This window comes from Neopsephotus bourkii, unplaced genomic scaffold (genome assembly GCF_033783945.1).
Source record: "Neopsephotus bourkii isolate Nb327-2 ecotype Australia unplaced genomic scaffold, CSIRO-AGI_Nbou_v1 NB_168, whole genome shotgun sequence".
Taxonomy (NCBI): Eukaryota; Metazoa; Chordata; class Aves; order Psittaciformes; family Psittacidae; genus Neopsephotus; species Neopsephotus bourkii.
The window spans coordinates 5,094,613-5,108,745 of NW_026900684.1; the positions used below are offsets into that span (position 1 = coordinate 5,094,613).

The following is a 14,133-nucleotide window of genomic DNA, read 5'->3' on the forward strand; positions in this document are numbered from 1 at the left end:
AATTCCATCATCACACTCAAAGGTACTGCCAAGAAGCCAAAGGACACAATTACCACTTGTATTAAAACAACATACTGAGGTCCTAGCTAGGATCGGTGGACAGCTCTTTGGGATCACCCATTTTCTTGTGGGGACGTATCAGGTGAAGTTACTGGCTCCCATGATGAGCACACAAGGCCAGTCCACATACACTAACACCTCCTCAAACAAGCTGGACTGATTTTATTAATTGTCATATGTTTTAATCAGTATTGCAGTCTTGTAAGTGAGTTAAAAGATTATTGAAATACAGAAGAAAACAGACGAGGAACAACTGCAAAAAGAAAAGAGACAGACATAAAGAAGAACTTCAGGGCGGTCTTCATCAGCTGTGCTACATCATAACAGCAATTAGGAGGAAGTACAGTATGGTTCAGTCTGCCTAGGAATGCTGTGTCTGCAGACTTCACAAGCAAACAACATGGCAAATGCTCCTGATACTATGTACAGAGGACACTAAGGTACCTGACATCAGCACCAGTACTATTGTCTAATACAAGGTATAAACAAGGAAAGAAGAATTTCTGTTGCAGGTCTTTGGATAGAGAAAACATTTTGGATAGAGAAACAATTCTCAAGTAACTAATATTTTAAAATATTGTTGGATCCTGTTGATTTCAAGGTGAGGGGTTTTATGCTTCAGCACATGCTTGAAGACATGACCAACAATTCTTGGCTTTGTTTTTATCTTCATTGATGCCAGGAAATGTGAGATCTAGTCTGGAATTTCTTTAAAAAACTACTATCCTGTGAGCAGCAGTCAGGATACCATTTCATGGATATTCAATGGATATTCTACACTGGTATGATACATCTCTTATAAAAATTAATATAAAATATATAAAAATTGTCTTCATGTAATAATTGGGATAAATAAATGATGAGGATTTTTTTAATTTTGTAATAAATCAGCTTTGATTTACAGGAATAAATTTCTTGGACCACATATAAAAACCCAATTAAAATGATTAAGACAGAGGTAAGGTGTACATTTAGGATTACAATTCTATCTGAGAAATTAGTTTAAAAGGCAGATGAGATTTGTTAGGAACCTTCCACATATGCAAAGTGAAATTAAGCTTCTCTTGGAAAATGTGGCAGCACTTATGGTTGTGAGGAAATAGAGGCTGGTAAATAGAGATGACCTTCCTGTCATGAATAGCCTGCTTGTGGCCTGGTTCTGAACATTCTCAATACTGGTCATTTTGAGAAGGTCATAAAAAATCAAAATCACACATTTTTAAGACAGTTCTTACTCAAAAGTATAGTGTACAAGTTGCAATTCAACTGAAGGGAATTAATTACCTTAGTTTCACTGTGCGCCACATGTGACTAACTTGCTTAAGACATACACTGATACTCACTTTAAAATATATGCACCTTCTTCTACTACAATATACATATTCAATTTGGAACCCAAATTACTAATTAGAAAGTATATTTTCTGAAAGTACCTTTCAAAAGTCCAGTTAAGCAATAAGATGAAAATGTATATAAAAATACAGCCTTGAACTTAATAAGTTATCTTAAATAATAATAGCTTTATAGAATATAAAAACAAAAGATGACATTGCCAATGATTAAAAAGACTGGATTGCCCAATGTACCTGAATCCCACTTTCCACATTTTATTATAGCTTTGATAACAGTTCAGAGTATAAAGTGTGTATTCTGCATTTCACCTCTTGCACCTAAAAAAATGTCAGCTGTGCAGTCTTGTAGTTATTTGCATTTAATGATCTGAAACATAAATGAAGAGAGTTATTAGATTTTAGTAGAATATCACTGTACAAATTACAAGAGTTTTTGTAAAAATTTGAACCTCGGGTATGCCCAGTCCTGTAATTATATTTAATGACTTGAATAATGAACCAAACAAATACATTCTAAACATTTTCTTAGGAAGGAAATAGTAGTGGAGAATCTGAAATACCACTTTTAATTTCTCTGTGGAATTGCTGATAGATATGTGACATTTTTCTCTTTACAAGTACTCTTAATGAGTCCATTATAACTGTATCTGTGAGCACATAGTGACACTTCACAATCAGTTCCCCCCTTTTCATTTTGAAACCTGCTTCACATACAGTTAAGGGTTTTTTTTCCAAATAAAAACATTTAATTTGGCAACATGAGTTTTTATTCTGTTCATAAACCGGTAACACAATTACAACGATAAGAAGGCTACTCAGAGCAATATACCATTCTTTTTCCCTTGTACTAGCTTAAAAATACCAGTGCCTACCTGGAAGGTTATACTTTCTTATATCAGTGTTGGCAATTACTACACTTTTTGGTGTACCAAGAATTTACTTTAAGTTCTTTCTTACTTTCCATTCGTAATGAAAAGCATCGTGGAGTAATCCATAGTTCTGGTTCTGCCTTGTCAGTGTAAATGAAAACATCAGAACTATCCCTACAGCTTAAAAAGTGATGATGCAAATGCCAAGATGTAGCGAAATAAAGTAAATGGAACAGCAATAGGTGAAAAAATGAGGCGTATTTCTTCGCCTTCACATATATGTAAAAGAGAAATTACAAATATGAAGCAGATTCCTCTAAGAAAGTTTTTCAAATTTTAATCATTTCAAAATTATTTCAAGTTACTCATGGAGTATGCAAAATAATATGCTTAACTGGTCTACTCTCAACCTTAGAAGTCTTCATTTGAAAGTGTTTAACTAGAGAACACAGTCTCGATTTTCTGCTTGAATTACAACAGAGCCAAACTAGAAAATAAATTTGTTTCATATATGGATTACAGTTTAGTCATATAAAAAATAAAGAATTATGTGCTTCTCTACCTGTATACATACACTGTGTTCTGTAAATCTCTTCTAACACTGCACAGTGACATGTTTGTAGTTACGAATCCAATTCGGAAAAGCTTCACAGGTTTAGACTACCTAGTAGTATATTTGCCAGCAGAGGGAGCTAATTTTGTTCCAGAAACAGAACCACAGACTCACAGAATGGTTTACGTTGGAAGGGACCTCAAAGATCACCTAGTTCCAAACCCCTGCCATGGACAAGGACACCTTCCACTAGACCAGGTTGCTCAAAGGGAAAACAAAACCCGATATTGGTTTTGACAGGAACATTCCTGGTCTTTTTACATTTATTAAGTCAGAAAATAACAAAAAACTTCAATTACATCTGTATAGCATGATTCTGAAGGTCTCGATGGTAGGTATAGCCTTATAAAGTAACCTGAATTCTAGAAGAGAGTAGGAATAAATTTGGAAAGTCAAGCTCCTTATTCATTTCTTATCTTTCTGTTAGTAATTTGTTCCTTCATTTATTCAATTATTTTAGACTGTAATAAACTGCTGTGCTAATGACTTACGGTAGGCAGCACACATGAAACATGAACTCAAAGGTGCTTACCTTTGGACATTTAAAGTCATTATGCTTGTAACAGGTCTGCTTTTTGGTCCAGGAGGAGGATGAAAAATCCGTCGTTCTCTAGCAGATGTGACACCCTTAGTGTCTTTAACTACGTAAGGCTCAGCAGAATGGCTTGGGTAAGGGCCAAATGTGCCTCCTTTCATGCCCCCTGCCTGAAAAAAAACCACAACCGACCAATCAATCAACTTTTTGAACTGCCAATCTACAATATAATTGAGTTAATGAAAATATTTTTCATGCAAAAGCAGGTAAGAATACTGAATAGCAGACTGCATCATATTATATACAAAACAAAACCAAATAGTCCTTTAATTTTTGCTGGAAACTTTAAGAAAAACTTTAGTCATTATTTTAATGAATTCTTGGGTTTAAATGTTCTTTCTTAAGCCTGGATTTTGAGGAAAGGATCTTAAAGATGTCACAGAAAAAGTAAAAACATAACTCACTAAAATGAGCTATGTTGTGGCAAAATAATAGGAATTTCTATGTCACTATCAGTTTAGGAGTACACCTTCCCATCAAGTACTAGTGTAGGGATTGTTAGGTACAGGAGGGCTTGAATATTATTATCAAAATGCTTACTGACATAAAGGATTGAATACAGCATTGGCAGTCCACTAGTACTGCAAGAGTGGCAACTATTAGTTAACAAATATCTGCAGAAACCTGATTAATTTTTTGCAATCCCCTAGTGCAACTAAACCCCCCATCTGCTGAAGCTGCATTCCTGACAACTGCAGCAGTAAGCAATTCGATCAACAATAAAGCCATTTTCCTGCAAGAATTTATATCAAAGAGAGGGAGGTTATGTAGTAGCTTGGGAAGTACCCATTATTTAAATATAGGGGGAAAACATATATGGTGTGAAGGATGGGGAGCCTGGATCAGGATCGCCAGCATTGTTAGATAAATGAGAGGCTGCCTTTCTAGCAGCTAACTTTTCTGTACAGATTTCCCTTCTGAAAGATCTCAGCTGCCTTATCTATAAGCCAGTCATTCAACACAATTACTTGTGTGTAAGCATTTTTGCTGTCTTTTTCTGAATAATTATATTTTCCTTGCTATCATCATCTTCCTTAGATGAACTGAAGTTAGTCAGATATGTCAGGAATAAAGGACATAATAATAGGAAAATGGTGCTTAGAAGAGCACAGCATTAACCAACTGACAGTGGAACTCCAAAATGAAGAGCTGAGAAGTGACAGATTAAGGGGTGTTACTGTAGCACGTTTCTGGAGTAATTTAAGAGGGAGAGAGATTTATGCATCTTAAACCCATTTCAAAGTGAAATTAAGGTTTAGCATAAAGTGAATGGCATAAATTTAGTATCTCATCTCAAAAAAAACGTATCACAATGGAATGCTTTATGGAATGGAAAAATGTCCATTTAGATTTTAAGAAATAATGACACTAAGCAACTGGAACTAATAAACTATATTCCTATATATCCTTCATACTAACTCCAGGCTTTATTTCTTATGCCCTCTAAGCCCTTCCATGTATATTTATTCCCATCCTTTTCCTCCTTTTCTCCTAGCTACTGAAGAGTTGGCAAATTCTCAAGCAGATTCCAATTTTGTCTGCTGATGGACAAGCAACAGATAACTCCTGAGCTTATTCTGCAGCCTTTCCCTGAGCAGAGGGATTAACCTGAGTCTTTCTGCTCCTTCCAGCTATCCATTCCAATGACTAGGAATTATCTGTTAGATGTTTGTCTATACAGGCTGAGAGCAATTAGCAGGTTCAAAAATGGTATGTGACTGGACCTGGCAAGGTCCGAAATAGGAAAGCATTTAATTTTGCTACAGTTACCTATCTTACTGTCATTTACTGCGTAACCTGCTGTTTGTATCTTTCTGTATGCAGTCAATTAACTGTGTTAACAGCACTATGCAGATCTTGGAGAGAAACACTTTTTAGGTTACTTGAAACTGGTTAGCAGCTGTTGGGTCAAACAGGATTTTATGGGTTTGTAAACTGAAAACAATGTAAATGGAATAATACATTTTGTAAGAAAATGTAAGAAATGAATAGCAAAACCAAACATTTATTTCTATCTTACATACTATAAGAAAAACTTAACAGGAAATATCTGAATATGTATCTTTTATCTCCAGTAGCTGTAACACAAACTAACCTTTTTAGCAGGAGAACTTGGTATGAAAGGTAGTGCAACTCGCTTCTCTGAAGGTGATTTCTTCTCACGTGGCAAAAGTTTGTCAGTAAAATAGGGATTCTTGTCAAAATACTCCTGGGGATATAGATTTAACCTGAAAGGCCCTCCTTTAAACGACTGTTTATGTTGCTCTCGCGCTTTCTGCAAAACAAGTATTTTGAAAGAAACAAGCCTCATGATTTTTACTGTATGATATTCTAAGAGAAATAAATGGAAAGCATTTAAACTTAGTCTTGCAGAATGTTCACTTTAACTTTCTTTGCTCTTTCTTGATGCTCAATGTATTTTATATACCCACCATGTATAATGGAACACAGATTCACTAATTAGGAAGCACAACAATCAGTATGAAAGTATGGTAGAAAAATGTCAGAAAAAGCACTGTGCATTTAAGATGTGTCTAACAGAACTGTATACGTGCCTGAAAATTTTGCCTGCGTGCATCCCAGCTGCTCACATCTGGCCACTATGTTTCCCAGATTCTGAGCATCTGACTGAGCTCAACTTCTCTAGGAATTGGTCTTTGTACCACAGGAGATGTTGACTATTCTTCCCAAATTTCATTTTAAAATAAAACAGGTTAAAACATTATGAACAATTAAAGGACATGCACAAAATGTACCATCAGTGAGAGAGTATCACGTGGTAATGCATACTAGTATCTCGGAGCAAATTCCTCTTTTCCTATCCAGTGGAAACAATCCCACCTCTCTATTTTTTCTTCTCATTTTCTGCACTGGATATTTAATTTTAACTCTGAATTTGTCTCAACTTCAGGTAGCTGTAATGTTTCTTCTAACCTTGTTCTTACCCTAGACCAAAAAGTATCTTCTGCTACCGTTTTTCACTACATATGCATGACTAAAATATACAGGATAAATAAAATCAGTGCAAGCAAATTTATGAGTTTTCTTAGATTTACGAACTTATAAGGAAAAAGCAACAGTTATTTTTGCTATAGCATCTAGGATAATGAGGTCCCATTCTTCTGACAGCACCACAGACATTTATTGTTCCTTCTATTGGCATGATTTGGCCATTATCACATTGTAGCTTAAGGTCTTCAAACAGAAACTTGAGGTCAAATCCTGAATGGCTGAACTTGCGTGGGATACAGCGTATGAAGACAGGCTGAGAAAGTTGGGGCTATTCAGCCTGGAGAAGAGAAGGCTGCATGGAGACCTCATAGCAGCCTTCCAGTATCTGAAGGGGGCCTACAAGGATGCTGAAGAGGGACTTTTCATTAGGGACTATAGCGATAGGACAAGGGGTAATCAGTTAAAACTTAAACAGGGAAGGTTTAGACTGGATATAAGGAGGAAGTTCTTTACTATGAGTGTAGTGAGGCACTGGAATTGGTTGCCCAGGGAAGCTGTGAATGCTCCATCCCTCGTGGTGTTCAGCGCCAGATTGGACAGAGCCTTGGATGACATGGTTTAGTGTGAGGTGTCCCTGCCCATGGTAGGGGTGTTGGAACTAGATGATCTTAAGGTCCTTTCCAACCCTAACTATTCTATAGTTCTATGATTCTATGATACTGCCAGATGTCTCAAAGAAAACATCATAAATAAATAATACCTACATCTTTTTTATACAGAATGGCCATTAATTTTTTTCCTTCCTGCACTTTGAAAGTAAACATCAGTAATTTCAAGCTAAAGGAAACACCAAAAGGAACAAAAAGTTCATGTAAATTGTAAGAAATAATCATAACACTAATAAATAATAGAGAGAAGCATTTTTACCTTTGCAATTATTCTTGCTAAATCATACTCCTCAGGTAAATGTTTATGTTCTTCACCTATGGTCAGGTTTGCGTAACTGTAAAAACAAAATTAATTACTTAGGTGTTCAAAACTCAAGAAATATTCAATAAAGCAGTCTGCAAGAAGCAATATTGTGAAGTTACCCGTATCCAGTTCCTTTCTTTCCTGGATTAGTATAAAAATTCTTTCCAGGAGGAACGTATCTTACTTTTTCTCTTACTTGTGGACTGAAGTACGGATACGAACCTCCTATGGTTCCATAATAGCTGCCAAACCCACATCTAAAAAAAGCAAATGAACACATTAATTACAGGCTTGCAAATAGTTCAGGCTTTATAGATATAGTGTTCTAAAACAATGGGAAGTAGAAAACCCAAACGGTATATACATGTCAAAAGTTACATATAAAACCAGATCAGAGCCACTGTCTATGGATCTACTACTACAGCAATTCCATGCACAGTGTTATAGACAAAAAAAGAAACAAGATGGCAGCAGAGATTAATTTTTAAGGTATCTTCGTAATATAAATATGCTCAATAGAAGCTGATTTAATTTTGCACCAACAAAGTGAAGTAACACTGGTAGAGACAGATTCACTGAGACCCAGAGGAATAGTTTAAACAGACTTGGTGCTCGATGATAACAGAACTGCCTTCACCACAAGTTTACGGAGAGCAGTAAGATAGTGTTGGTATGATTATGGAGTGACAGGTAACATGGGGTACCTGTCTGAAAGGTTCTTCTTCTGGGAAATGTTAGGACTACTTAACTTTCTTTGTTGTCACAGAAGGAAAGGAAAAGGAGGCACAGCTCATTTAGGATAAATACCTCTGCCTACAGAGTCACAGGAATTCATAAAGACTTTTAAAGACCAACTTGAAAATCAGTATTTGCTGATAAGTGTATAAAATGCTCTCAAAGTACATGATCATACAGCTGCTAAAGGAGAAAAAGACAGAGACAAAGTAATGAGATAGCTGAATGGCAATTTGGTCCACTAAGCTGCAGCTACAGTGGTCCAAAAATACCCCAACCAGCCAACCCTCTGTTCTCAAGCCCCCAAAACCCAAAACAGAAAAAAAAATAAACAGGGGCTACCGTATGAAATCTGTCAACTACTCCAGATAGCCGAGGGAACCTGCTTTGTCTGTCATTATTGTGGGAAGACAGTAAAGTGTCTCAGCAAGTTCCTTTTTAAAAGAGCCATTAATGAATACTGACAGGATTAGGATGCCAAGATGACATTCGTCATCCTTGCACAAAACACAAACCTGCCTGCTCATCACCCTCTTTTCTTTAGGGACTTCATAAACCCATATATAGAAAAAGAAGGGCAAACTGTCAATGCACAGACAACTTTTATCTTGATGTTTCCTAGCTCTTAAGTGCTTTATTTGATATTCTTTAAATGTCACTTCTGTGTGTAGGTTTTTTTTTATATGCCAGTAACAAAATTAGACAGAACAGACATACAAAGAAAAGAAGGGCCCAGGTTTCAGTCATGTCTTCAGAATATGACATCTTTGCAACCTTTCCCATTTCAGCAACAATGAATGTGGCTCCAAGGTAAAAGAAAGATTCCTAAGAGCTGTTTGTTGTTCAGGCAGCTAAGAATAGCAACTCCATGAACAGCATCAGAGCTTTGCACTAGTTCCTTACTTACATTGAGAGTCAGTTTTGGATATAAGAAACATAGAATCATCCTCCATAACTGCTTTGGGATTAAATTAAAAGGCAATCCAACCACTTTCCCTGCTTTGTACTACTCTGCCAGTACAGATTTAGGAGCGGATAAAGACAAAGAACCTGTCCTAAAGTTCTTGTCCAGAAGAAGTCAAAAGTCTTACAAGAATAAGAGCATGGGCTACTACACCCACAGGTAACAATTGCATTTGTGGAGGCACTACATGGGAGAGAGCACATTAGCAGGTCTTTGTAAGCTAGGCTCCCACTGGTGGACTCGGAATCCAGAAAGCAGTGAACAAGAGGATTCTCAATGACTGACATGGATTTGAAATTAGTGCCTAGGTGTTTCTAACAGTTAAATCCTTATAACTAATTTGGTTGCTATAAAATCAAGCTGTAGTTAAAAGGAAGTTTTAAACGTGGGGCTCACACATTGTCTGTGCCATCAGAAATAGCACACAAATATCCAATAGAAAGCCTACACACCATGTCTTACACTCCTGTTAAAAGCTAAGATGTTCCTGTAACATATAATGAAACATACCTAACCCTTGCATTCTAATATATATATAAACACACAAAATAAACAAGACATTACCCACAAAACTTTCCAAAAACAAAGCTGCAGAAAGATATGGCTAAATATAACCGTAAGACTGTAAGAACACGGCCCTGTACACAGACTGAATCCTCATGTCTCTCCTTGCAGCAACAAGAACAAAACAAGACTGTATAGTTATAGAGGAGTAATCAGGCTCTACCTAGTTTTTACATGTGAATAATAATAGTTATATGACACCAATTGTGTTGTGGAAACAGCAAAGATGCATTTATTTTAATATTCTGCATATATCCCTTAACTCTGTAACATCTTCTGATCATCCTGTAGGATTATTTTTTCCAGCAAAAAGATAATGGATGTGGGTTTGCTGAGAGGAAAATGCTGCACCTGGATAGTGGCCCCTTCTACTGTTTATGTACTATTATAAAATAATATTTTTTATATATATATTTTCAGAGGCTCAGAAATGGAAGGAGGAGGATATTGTATCTGGCAAATTCCAATAGACTTCCTCCTAAATTAAAATGAAATGTTTATTTGTTAATTATCCCACCCTTTTCCCATCTTCAGTTTCATTGAAATGCTAAAGGGTAAAAAACCCGTTTATAGCAAAAAACAATAGTTAAGAGCAAGCACCAGGTCCTGATTTCTACTGGTGTTCAGCCACCCCTGTGGTGCTGCTCGCAATTATTTCCTCAGTACTAACACTACATTGTAAAAAAAAACAAAAATATTGTACTGTCATTACAGGTTTTACAAGAAATCTGTGAAACTCATCTTTAGTGTACAGAAAAGAGAAAGGGTTGATTTAAAACATTTTCACACTTACGGCCATTTGTCTCCATTACTGGGAAGAAAAGCTTTGCCCAAATTTTTCTTTGATTCTGCCAATCTATAGCGTCTTCTTAGCTGGACAGGGTCTGTGTAGGCTTCACCACTGAAAACTCTCACAAACTCAGGATCAAAATAACCTGCCTGCAGAGCTGACATTGTTTTGGACCCCCCAGGTAACATCTGTTTGTTCTTGCTCGCAGCTTCATTAAAAGGGCCTTCAAAAAAGCAAGCACTGTAAATAACTGTTCAATGTTAGTGCTTCTCTTAGCCTACTTTAAAAAACTAAGGTCTGGATCTGGGTGGCTCCAAGAATGTACTACAGAGCATCTAACTTGTATACCATTCTTGTAAATGGTTGTGTCTGAAACACAATGCTATGAGAACGTGTTCACAGGACTCAATTCTAGTTTTCTAACCCCTGCACTTGCTTTACAGGCAACGGAGAGAGACTGGTTAAGGCAGACTACAGATCAGAGCTAGAGGTAATGCTTATTTATGTACTGCCAGTAATACTTCAGAGGAGCATCTGCCTCTCCCATGGATTACAGACCAGTCAGAACAGCTTAAGTGCCTCTAGCTGGGTTTTGGATACCCAGCAGCTCAGTGCAGTAGAAGTGTATCAGCCAGGATTCTGGTGGATGTGTTCATGACTGACACATCACCACAGCAGAAATGTCAGTATTGAGAAGCCAGCGTTATCTTGCATTATCACTTCCAAGCAGCTACTGAGGGTTAACCTCTGTAACCTTACTAATTACAAAAATTACCATTCTCAATGAGTATTCCCATTAAACTGCAAGACAAGGAGTCTTAAAAAAGACAGGATGGGGAATCTCACACATGAGTCAGATCAGAACATAACAGAACCGTAGCACTAATTTAAAAATAATGACAATGTTATTGTCATTATTTTTGCAATAACAGAAAACTTGCTGAAAGAGCAGACAAAAAAACACTACTCTTTTTCACAAAAGTAAGAAAATACTGGTAACTTACAGGTAATTAACATTTAAAAGAAATGTACACACTAAAAAATTTCATCAATCTATTATGCATACATGGTTTGCAGTTTTACTGGATTTTTCCTTTCTACAATAAATTCATTCCAAGATTCCCTCACATAATACAGACTTGAACAAAGAATATGCATGAAAAATCAGTTCCCTCTAACTAAAAAAACCCACAACAAAACATTAGAAAATAGTGATTCTGGAAGTAGGTGGACACTAGAGGTGGTCCCTGTCACTAAATAGGGATTAAAACTAAATGTACTTACGCATATAATGTGATACATATTTATCTCCAATGGTAATATAGCTCATTTCACTGAAGAGGCCAATCCTCTCCAGGTCACTTTTCCCTTCTGCAGGCATGGCTGGATCTGCGTGACAGTGCACTACACTAAGAAGTTTGAAGTAGCCTTGTTTATCTCTCCTATGGCAAAAGCTTACAAGCAGTCCACACCTGTAACAGAAAGTTCATTTAAGTAAAATACAAGATGTTTTGGTTTAAAATATTAGTAATAAATGTAACTTGAAGAAAATAATCTACAATATGATTGACAGCCTTGGTACTTACAGATAAAAGGGACTATGTGGGACTGAGACACCAGTATATAGCCTTGGTTAAACAAATTCAAAACATGAACAGAGAGGTAAAATCAAATGCATTTCTAATACAACTGGTGCCTCTCTTAATGAATCCACATAGTTTGGGTCAAAATTTGTAACAGGCATCTTCAGAGTACTAAGATGAGAGGTTTTGTTGGCATTAAGAGCTAGTAAAAGAACACGCTGAGTAGCCACCTCCTTCATCTTGTGGGTTATCTCTAGCAATGGTCATCAGTCATTTTCTAATAACAATATAGGAGGTCAGACTATGGACAAATCTGAGGTAAAACACAGAAGTGGAATTTTGGAAGCCCTCTAACTAATCCAAGACCTGAGCATGGATTCAATTTCTTCTTGGTGTTAGCATAAACGATTTACAGTAAACATCATTTTTTCCATCACCGTCATTTGATCCTGACAGAGCTAAGGAAAATGCCTAGTCAACACTTGTAAGAAGGCCAAGGGCTTGCATAGAGAGCAGGTTTAGCAACAGGATTACCAGGGATCTGATTCCCAGCGTGGACTAGTAGAGATACAGAAATCAGAATCACCTAGAGGAAGAATTGCCTTGAGGAGGAAGGTAACAACATACCGTAAGTTCACCAGGAGTTGAAATTAAGATAGAAGAAATTGGTTAACAAGTGAGAAAAGCTGTTTCTTGAAATTCATGAGATAGAAAATTAAAAAAAAAATAAAAAAAAAATGCAACCAAATAGCTGAACTACCCATGTCCATACAGCTCAAATGAGAGCAATTAAATAAGACATTAGAGTGGAATACAGATTAAAGACCGTGTTGGTATTAACTATGGAGACAAAGGCAAGATATGACAGGAATGAAAGTCGGTTGGGCAGCAGCAGACTCTGAGAGACTAATATCACACATTAGCTGTATCCAGCGGGTAGGTGCAGAGTAGAAAAGCAGCAACAGCACAGCAGTGGAAATACATATAGTAATTGCATATATTTTATTACAAAACCAGCATGCTGGAACATTGTGTATGACAGAAGAGCTAGTCACATTTTGATTATGCTCAGCACACAGGATGGACAGACAGCATGCAGAAGTTTTAAGAAGTTTGAAGCTGGTTTGGGGGTTTTTTGAACGTGTGGAGATTCACACAGTGTAAAATGCACTAATGGCATTAAGAGCTAGTAATAAAACATGCTGAGCAGCCACCTTCTTCATCTTGTGGGTTATCTCCAGCAGTGGTCATCAGTCTCTAATAACGGTATAGGAAGTCAGAGTATGGACAAATCTGAGGTAAAACACAAACGTGGAATTTTGGAAACCCTCCAACTAATCTAAGACCTGAGCATGGTAAGTGTCTCCGATTTCCTTTTGGTTTTAGTGCAGATTATTTACAATATACATTAGTGTTTCCTCATCACACCTTCACTGGAGCCTGACAAATGAGGATAGGCATAATTTATTGAAAATAGACCTGAAATTAAACTCCACAGTGTAAAGCAAAGATGGTTGATACAGGGATTAATGGGAAGGATTTTTGTACCTCAGCAGCTCGGCAAGCACGATTCTGGAGCGTCTCCCAACGAATCTGTATGAAAGCTGAGGAAACACCCTTTTTTTTTTTCCACAGAGCAATCCGGTACCCCCTAAACCGGATTAAGTACCGCTGTGGTTGCCCAAGAAGAACAAAGCCCAACCTACGCGCTCCACCGCAGCCCTCGGCCAGGTCTGGCTATGGGAGGCCGCTGAATCAAGAAGGAACCGAGCAGCACCGCGGCACCTACTTGCCGGAGCTGGTATCTCACTCACACGCCACCGCCGCTGGCCGGGGCCGCCCTGTGTTGGTACCGGTTGCCCCGGAGGCGGGAAAGCCCAACAGGCGGGGCACACCTACCCCACGCCCCCTTCGTCCTCCTCCCTCCCCCTCTCCTTGCGATGGTACGGCCCACGGCGATGGCGACTGCGCAGCACCGCAGTGCTGGTGTACCGGCGGGGGAGGCGGGTTAGTAGACGTCACGTGACTCCCGCCTACCGAGTCTATCGGGGGGGGTGGACACACTGCACCCCCAGGCCTCCTTA

At 37.7% G+C, this 14,133-nt stretch overlaps 1 protein-coding gene across 2 annotated transcripts; it reads right to left on the reverse strand.

The window, feature by feature from the left end:
• Positions 1–202: 202 nt before the first annotated feature.
• CFAP96 (cilia and flagella associated protein 96) lies at positions 203–13,940 on the reverse strand. Of its 2 annotated transcripts, none has more exons than XM_061371676.1 (8): positions 13,839–13,940; positions 11,751–11,938; positions 10,470–10,689; positions 7,533–7,670; positions 7,369–7,444; positions 5,585–5,764; positions 3,427–3,599; positions 203–1,779 (listed from the first exon to the last, which is right to left on the reverse strand). In XM_061371676.1, the coding sequence occupies exons 2-8, from the start codon at positions 11,845–11,847 to the stop codon at positions 1,731–1,733; spliced, it is 933 nt and encodes a 310-aa protein (XP_061227660.1). In that variant the 5' UTR covers positions 11,848–11,938; positions 13,839–13,940; the 3' UTR covers positions 203–1,730. The 2 variants fall into 2 exon arrangements, with proteins under 2 accessions (XP_061227660.1, XP_061227653.1); XM_061371669.1 differs by lacking the exon at positions 13,839–13,940 and adding an exon at positions 13,529–13,831.
• Between the last annotated feature and the right edge of the window lie 193 nt (positions 13,941–14,133).